The sequence below is a fragment of the Phaenicophaeus curvirostris genome, chromosome 14 (genome assembly GCF_032191515.1).
Source record: "Phaenicophaeus curvirostris isolate KB17595 chromosome 14, BPBGC_Pcur_1.0, whole genome shotgun sequence".
In the NCBI taxonomy this organism is placed as follows: Eukaryota; Metazoa; Chordata; class Aves; order Cuculiformes; family Cuculidae; genus Phaenicophaeus; species Phaenicophaeus curvirostris.
In genome coordinates this window covers 5,392,224-5,400,896 of record NC_091405.1, presented here as the reverse complement: position 1 = coordinate 5,400,896, position 8,673 = coordinate 5,392,224, and the positions used below count along the sequence as shown (strand labels likewise).

Sequence of the window (8,673 nt, the reverse complement as noted above, 5' to 3'; positions counted from 1 at the left end):
TTTATTTTTTGCTGTTAATTTTTCTGCATAGAAAATTTGGGGTATTTAATGAAAACTGGGAACAAAGCCAAACAGGCCACTTCTCATGTGTCATAAATGTAAAATGTTTGCAGTCTGCTGTAGATGTGTACATAAAAATAGCTGGTTTTAAGCCTAGAATTTGCTTTTGTTTCTTCAAATCTCTCAGTTGATAAGGGGAGGGGAAAAAAGGGCAATCAGCATTATTCTAATACACTTTTTGTTCTTTTTATGTCTGTGGAACTACGTAATGCTGTGAAATGAGCCTTGTGGGATTTCATTGGCTATCTCAAAGAGCTGTGCTGATTAATTTCCAGGGGGTGGGACCTTTAGCTGTGGCAGTGGAGCATCCTCCCAGTGTTTAGAAACAAGGGAGGGAAAAAATGATAAAGCAGTGTTTCAGAAATTGTCTTTTTGTGTGGAGATGGTGCTGAACAGTAGAGACCGGCACCTTCATCAGTGCTTTGCACACCTTTGCCAGTCCCTCTCAAATAGGCTTTGTCTCAGGGACTGTTTTTTTTTAGGCTATCATTTATAATTCTGAGGCAAATTGCCCTCCCTCCCATTTAATCTGCACGCTTTCTATTTGTGCTTTTGGTTTTGTCATTTGCTTGTGTCTTAGCATTGAGATTTGGGTTTCATTCTTGGATTCAAAAGCAACAAAAACCCCAAGCAATGCTTCTTGAGCTCCTCGGCTCCAGACAGGGTGAGGGAGTGTGTGTGATAAGAATGTTAAGAGACCCAGCGGGGAAAGGTCGTGGGAGTGAATATTGCCCAGCTACCAGGACTGCTGCCTGAGCTCTGTCTGCACTGATCAAAAGAGAATTTCTCTAATCCAAGGCTGGGGAGAACTGAGCCATTCAAAGTGGCTGTGTGCAGCATATAAATCTGGGAACAGAACTGGCCTTATGTCTCTATGATGGAAAGACATCCAATCAGTCAGTAACTCCCCATTCAATTCACAGACAATCAGGACCAGCTGTAGCACAATTAAAGCTGACTGCTCACTAGAGGATAGGCACAGATTACAAACAAGCATCACCTTCCTTGGAGGGCTAGCAGCACTGCTCAAGTGGTTGCTCTTACTTAAGTTAATTAGCCAAGGAGAGGTGCAGTCACAGGGCACTGGCAGGTGGGGTCAGAAAGCTTACGGTCTCCTTTGTCCCTCTTCTCAGGTATGACTGTGTTTACAATTAGGTTTTTAAACCCAGTTCTGCCTTACTCATGTGGAAGTTGCACAAAGGACTGTTGCCTAAGGCCTATTTAATATGAGTTATCTTTTATTTCAGCTGGTTTTCAAATCCTGCCTCTTCAGAAGCATCAAACTGTAAAGCAGTCCTCTCAAGACCCCTGAAATTTGCAAATACAAAGGCAGTTCCTAGTACGAGACCTCAAAACCTCAACATTTGTACAGGAAGATAAGTTAAAGGTGCTTGCGCAGCAGTAAGAAACTCAGATGAAAACATCCAGATGACTTTAAGTGCATTATAGCTCTTCCTACAAAGGCAGACAGAACCCTTACTGGTCCTGGCCAATCTGCCACAAAGATAGGATTCTTTCTCAGTCCAGGTACTCAAACTTTAACAAACAGTAGACTCTCAGAACATTTTATATTTAGTAAATTTCATGCAGTTTAACTGTTTATTTGATGGGCATTGTTTGGAAAGAAAAAAAAAATTAATTATAATATCATTCCTGTCTCCACCAGTGTTCCTGTGACTTGGTGGAACTGTGATGCACTGTTAGCAAGTTGGTGTCCTTTGGCCAGTTCAGGTCAGCTGTCCCAGTTACTGTCTTCCAGTTACTCATAGGGGAGGAGGGGGAAAGAGAAAGCTGTGATGCTGTGCCCTCACAGCTGAGTGATAGCCAAAACCCTGGTGACTTATCATCCGTTTTAGCCACAAATCCCAAATGCACCACCCTAGGGGCTGCTATTAAGAAAATTGCCTCCATCCCAGTCAGACCCAGTACAGGAATAGAGTTGTGTGTGCATGTTCACAGTGTCTGTTTCTCGCAGCCCCACCCACAGCTGCAGGCAGTTCAGTCACTTGGTGTTAGCTTTGTCACAGTTCTGTTCCTCCTACACTGCTAGAATCCAGTGATGACAGGACTTAGTTGTTCAGAATACAGATCTTTACATTGTAGCTCCGGAGTTTCTTCCAGTGTAATCCATGTGCTCCTCTTTGACTTTTACCCCTTCCTGCCATTCAATTATAAACAATTTATACTAAATTAATTTCATTTAATATTTTAAATATACACGAAACACCAAAACATTTAGGACTGAAATGATACTGGAAAAGTTACTTAAACTGTCTTTCCAGGTAATAAGTGTATAGAGAAGCATTGAAGATTGTGCTGCAATACAGTACCAGCGCCTGCATGCTTTTCTGAATTTAATCCGACATTGTATATGAGACTTTTTCGTTGCTGGGAAATGCTCCATCTGTCTCAACAACCCTGCTCCCTTTCCTTCTCAGCACTCCCACCTACAGGATACCCTTATCCTGGCTCTGATGCTGTCCAGGACCCTTCTCTGACCTTTTTGCCTGCCACTAAAATGGCAGAGAATGGCAGTTTCCCCCTTTCATTTTAGTGCGATGAACTGGCTTATGGGAAAATCCAGTGAACTCCAGAGCTGGTGGCAACTTACGTGGCAGGAACATGGGCAAGGGGAATGGCAGCAGTAGCCGATCTCCCTTTTCTGGTAGCAGTGAACAATTACGATGCTTGGTGCTTCTGAAATTGGTGGCTGTAGCCACAAAACAATTTTGGTAACAACTGGAGACAGGTATAAAACCTGTAATACGGGTTATTGCATCTGTAAGATCTAAACTGTTATTCATAATACAAAAATAAAGCATTCACAGTGCCGTTTTCTTCTGCAAACCTAAAGGAATGTTATCAAACTGTCTAAACTTACTTTCAACTGTAAACAGAAGCAAGATTAGCTCAGAGCACAGCTTCTTCCAGTGTAGAACCATGTACCTGTTTCTGTCACTGTGCAGCATGCTGTACTTGAAGAAGACTCCAGAAGTGGGTCTGTAAAGCAAAAAATAAGGGGGAAGGAGGAAGCTGGAGGAGAAGTGTAAGCATGCAGAAAGAAGAAGTAGTAGTAGCAAAAAGGGAAGGAAGAAGTAGAAGTAGCCTAACTGAAGAAACCTGTCTGGTATTAAGTATAGCCAGAATGAATCTGACCGGTGAATCAAATGGATTTAAATTTATGGAAGCTGCAAATACTTTGGAATGGTGACCATTCATTTTTCAGTGCCAAAGTTTCCAGATGAGAAGGGGCCATTTAAGAATTTGCTCAACTACTTCTCTTTTTCAGTGTCCAAAACTGGTGGTGGTTTTGGTTTTATTTGAAACTGTTTCAACCTAATCATCTCCTTGAAAGGCCACAAGTGAGAGGAGAAATATGCAGGCACATTACAAATAAAGCATGGGTAAAATCAGCTGTGATGGCACAGCAAAGACCCTTGCTGGGTTTTGTCAACAATGACATAAGGCTCCTGGATTTCATTTACTTTTGAATTTCATTTACTTTTTAATTTTGAATTAAATTTGAATTTAAAGGTTCTCCACCTTTACTTCACTGGATTCAGAAGAGTCTTGTTCAGGATGCAAGAGTTTCCTTCTGCGCCGCGTGCTGGTCCTTAGGTGCGTGGAGTGAACATCGATGCTCTGCAGTGGGATGTAGGTGAGGTTGGGCGGCTCTCTGATGTGCCTGAAGCCCTCTGGAGCTGCGTGTGGGTTAGGGGTGTCCACCAATAGTCTCCTGCTGTCAGAATGAGGAATGGGATCCCCCATGTTCCCAGCAGTGCAGCACAGGTCTGAAGATGGCTCAGTATGCGCAGCTACTCTGTTCTGCATCTGAGCATTAGTCAGATGTGTCTGTATTATTTTGGAATGATTAAATTCTCCTACATTCCTGTCATGTGTACTTCCATATGGTACTGACTCAGGTTGGCCGGTTTCCTCTACTGGATACATCAGGTCTTCCTCAGTGTCCTTGATTTGGAGTTCTGTGAAGGCTAAAGACAGCTCACAATCCTCTTCCCTAGGGATGCTGCAGTTTTGGACAGATGCAACGTCCTTGTAGGGCAGAGACTTCAGCTCACTGGGTTCATCAGCAGGATCTGGATCTATGCAATTTATAGCGTCGTTAATTTCTGCTTCAATTGATCCTTCAGGGACTTTTTGAGCTTTGTACTCCAAAGTGGTTTTGCTGTCACCAGAGCTGTCAGCAAATACTGCGAAGGCTGGAGGACCGCTCGCTCCTGGTGAGAGCGGTACTGGCCTGATCTCATTTGCAGTTGGCTCTGCAGCGGCTGCCAAAGCGCAGTCTTCACTGAGATCGGCTCTTGGCTTTTTTTCAAAAGCTTTTGGAGAAAGATTCTCACTGAAAATTGGTGTTTGTCTTATGACAATGTCACTATATTTGATCAAGAAGTCCTCGCTGTCTGAGCATTTGCCTGGAAAATGTACGGTGTTAATGACTTGCCTTTGGTGTTCCCCAAGCCTGTTAGAGGATTGAGCAGCTTCTAACTGAGGGATGTCATCTTTGATCTTCCGGTTCCCAGCAGCTTCAAAGGACATATTGCTGTTAGCTGAGCACTTCTGTTGAGTAGCAAGGCACAAGGATGTCTCACAGTTTTCTTCATTTTCTAGATTCCCAGCGTCTTCTCTCTGGGCTGTCAGATCCTCTTTGTCCTTATCTCCATAATGCCGATGCATTTGTGCTTTCTTCTGTACGGCCTTCTCCAAACTGCCATGGTTTTCTTCATCTGTCACTTGGAGGATGGTTTCGCACTCAATTCTTGCCAGGAATATTTCAAATGCAGTCTGCTTTGTCTCCTCATAGTTTCTTTTTTTGACAAGTGAAAACTCTGTTGCTGTTGTTGCAACATAACCTATTTTCTCCAGCACAGTTTTTACAATGTCATCTGGGAGCACAGACTGAATATAGTAGACAAAGTTACCGGTGAATGTCTGAAACAGAATGCAACATTGAAAAACAGATGGGGGATGGGTTGGAGAGAAGAGTGAAAGACTTCTTAAAAATCAAAAGTACTTCAAAAATTATTTAAGTCTTTTAAAAAGCTATGTTCCTAAAAGTCTGAATTTTGAATTGAGGTGAGCGAGGCTTTAACAGCTTTATTTTGTCAGCCTCTCAAGCATTAGAGCTATGCCAATTTAAACCTGCTGAGATACTGGCTAGCAGCACGCATATTAAAAAAGAAAAGAGTAAGAAAATAATTTAAATCAAACTAGAGAAACTCAGCAATGTCTTTTGTGCTCTGCTGAAGAACAGAAGATTTTTAAACACAGATTCATGGAATAAATCACTGAAGTCTAATCTTTTCCTAAAGAAAGAGACATGATGCAGTTGCTGTGAATCAGATTTCCTGATCGATGACAAGACTAACATTTTCTTTCTCTGCAGTTCAGACTCCTGCTGTAACTCTACTACCCCTAAATGAAGTTGCTATTTCTTTGAAAGCACCTTTTGAAGGGAGGCTCTTCTAGCAGAAATATTGCCACAACATGCTCTCTTTGCACAAGCTGTCTGCAAAACACGGCGTGAATAAAACGCTGCTGCTTGTAACAACTTAAGAAATTATTCAGCAATTTGCTCGGTTTTGGAGCTACCTCAAGCATGAGAGCTTGCTAATTGTAAACCTGAACATCTTATGCTTTGCGCTGTTCTAGGGAGATGAATGTAGAGAATATGAACCTACAGGTAAGATATAAGGGCAGGAAGAAGGAAAGAAGTGGCTTTCCCTCACCAGCGTATGCAGCTGTAGGAAGGACAAAGGGGAAGGACAAAGGGCCTTGAGGGATTTTGTTTAAATATGTGTGTTGAAGATTGCTGTCTCTTCTGAGCAATGAGGTCTGTTCAGTGTGCTTGGGATGAGGGGTAATCTTGACCACCTTGCTGCAAAAAGCAGCAGCACTTCCCCTTAGGAAGGAGGTTCTCCTACCCGCTTCCCCAGCTGTGGTCACCAGAGCTGGGAAGGGTGGTGAAATAATGCAGCCAGGGAGACACTGGCATCAAACTTAGAAAAAGTGATAACTAATGTAAAAAGTTATCCCTCCTTAGAGGCAAGTTAAAAGTTAAAACTCAGATTAATGAGAGTTCAAGTCCTTCACTGTACCTTTTTATCACAGAACCACGGAATGGTCTGGGTTGGAAGGGACCTCAAAGCCTCTCAACTGATTATTACACACACCTTCAGAAGCAACATAGAATAAAAAAAAGAACAAGACAGGATCATAGAAGTCATAGAGCAGGTGGAAGGGACCTCAAAGCCCATCCAGTTCCACCCCTGCCCTGAGCAGGGACACCTCCCAATGGATCAGGGGCTCCAAGCCTCATCCAAGCTAGTTTTGAAAACCTCCAGGGATGGGGCAGCCACCACTGCTCTGGGCAACCTGGGCCAAGGCCTCCCCACCCTCACAGGAAAACATTCCTTCCTAAGATCTCTTCTAAATATCAGCTGAAAGAGGGGAAACCGTTCCCCCTCATCCTCTCCCTGCACTCCCTGGCCAAGAGCTCCTCCCCAGCTTTCCTGGAGCCCCTTTCAGTACAAGAAGCTGCTCTAAGGTCTCCTCAGAGCCTTCTCCTCTCCAGGCTGCACAACCCCAGCTCCCTCAGCCCCTACCTTCACGGTTTGGATCTCGGGGCGCCAGGGCTGGAGCAGGAGGTTGACGCAGAGCAGCTCAAGCCGCCGCAACGCTCCCAGCAGCCCGGGCCGGACGGGGCCCCGCAACCCCAGCGAACCTCCTTTTCCTCCTCTCCGCCGCAGCTCCCACCGCGCCCTCGCCTTCAGCGCCGCCTCCTCGCAAGGTACCAGCCTCCCCTCAGCCGCTCGGCGCCGGTAATACCGCTCGTAATCCCGCACCAGCTCCGCCTCGACCGCCTCCTCCATGGCGGCGCGCGGGAAAACGAAAGCGAAACGGCGGGGCGGGAAGCGCGTGGGGGCACGTGACCGTCTGCGCCACGCGCCCCCCCCCCCTTCCCGCCCAGGGCCACGCGCCCCCGCCACGCGCCCTTGGGCGCGTGGCGGGGGCGCGTGGCCCTGGGCGGGAAGGTCTGGGGCGGGGGGGGGGGGGGACGCCGAGGGGCTCAAAGAATGGTTGGACTCGATGATCCCGTGGGTCTTTTCCAACCTAGTGATTCTATGATTCTAACTCTGAGCTGGGTGTCAACAGGCGAACTGAGAGAGCTGGGGGTGCTCAGCCTGGAGAAGAGGAGGCTGAGGGGAGACCTCATTGCTCTCTCCAACTCCCTGAAAGGAGGTTGTGGAGAGGAGGGAGCTGGGCTCTTCTCTCAAGGGACAGGGGACAGGACGAGAGGGAATGGCCTCAAGCTCCGCCAGGGGAGGTTCAGGCTGGACATTAGGAAAAAATATTTCACGTCAAGGGTCATTGGGCACTGGAACAGCTGCCCAAGGAGGTGGTTGAGTCCCGTTCCCTGGAGGTGTTTAAGGCACAGATGGACGTGGCGCTGAGGGACATGGTTTAGTGTTTGATAGGAATGGTTGGACGCGATGATCTGGTGGGTCTCTTCCAACCTGGTGGTTCTATGATTCTATGACAGAGAGAAAAGGAAGGAAAAAGTCAGAAATCCCTAAGCAAGGAAACAGTAAAGGCGCTGCTAGTTACCACCAACACGAATCTAGTGAGGTGCAGTTGGCTCGGTTGCAGTGCAGGTGATGGTGTTCCAAGTTCCAGGGGGACACCAAGAAGAGAGAGAAGGGCAAGAAGGAGAAGTTCACCACCTCGACATGGCAGCAGTTCTCAGGAGTAACACGCCGCGTTGAAGTGTGTGGGAGAAACTGCTCTCAGCCTGGTTCTGTGAAGATCCCTTTTATCCTGTAAGACCCCCATCTGCAAGTGACTGTTTCTCATTTTAGAGAAGTGACGGGGGGGAAAGCAGCCACTGCTGCATCCCCCTCGCCCCCCCACCGACATCAGCTCTGGGTCTCCAATCAGCAAAGCGGAGGAGAGTGGTGCCTGGTCCTGCATGGCTCTTCTGCTGACCCCACAGACAACCTGGTGCCACAGAATGAGTGGTCCCCAGGCAAAACGTTTAAGGCAAACACACACACATAATCCGACTCTACATGGCCGTGGCCCAGGTTGCACAGAGAAGCGGTGGTTGCCTCATCCCTGGAGGTGTTCAAGGCCAGGTTGGATGGGGCTTGGAGCCCCTGATCCAGTGGGAGGTGTCCCTGCCCACGACAGGAGGGAAGTGGAACTGGATGGGCTTTGAGGTCCCTTCCACCTGCTCTACGATTTCTGTGATCCTGATTCTTGTTTTTATTGTACACTGCCTTGGAAGACTGGTATAATGGTCAGCTGAGAGAGACTTGTGTCATCTGCTGTGGTAGATGGTAAGTTTCCTGGTATGGGTTTGAAATGGAGGTTGGGTTCAGCAGCTGGAGCACAAACCTGACTTAGATCCAGGTGATCTTGTTAATCTTAATTTTTGGAGTCTGAGTGCTAGAGACACTTCTCGTGGCTGCCACAATGCTGTGCACCTGTGAGGTTTCACAAATAAGTGCTGGCATTGGTCTACTGTGACTTTTTTTGTTGTAGACCAGCTGGTCTGGTGTCTTCAGGTGGCTCCACTGAAGATTTGCTCCAAGT

At 46.7% G+C, this 8,673-nt stretch overlaps 1 protein-coding gene across 1 annotated transcript; it reads right to left on the bottom strand.

Annotated features, from left to right (window-relative positions):
• Positions 1-629: 629 nt before the first annotated feature.
• On the bottom strand, positions 630-6,950 carry LOC138726631 (uncharacterized). Its single transcript, XM_069868545.1, has 2 exons — positions 6,684-6,950; positions 630-5,010 (listed from the first exon to the last, which is right to left on the bottom strand). Exons 1-2 carry the CDS (start codon positions 6,948-6,950, stop codon positions 3,589-3,591), a joined length of 1,689 nt encoding a protein of 562 aa, XP_069724646.1. The 3' UTR covers positions 630-3,588.
• Between the last annotated feature and the right edge of the window lie 1,723 nt (positions 6,951-8,673).

Excerpts from the sequence above, each read along its gene's own strand:
- LOC138726631 (XM_069868545.1), bottom strand. The coding sequence starts at position 6,950 with ATGGAGGAGGCGGTCGAGGCGGAGCTGGTGCGGGATTACGAGCGGTAT. Across the intron at positions 5,011-6,683 it reads CCGAGATCCAAACCGTGAAG|ACATTCACCGGTAACTTTGT; the intron begins GTAGGGGCTGAG and ends ATTCTGTTTCAG.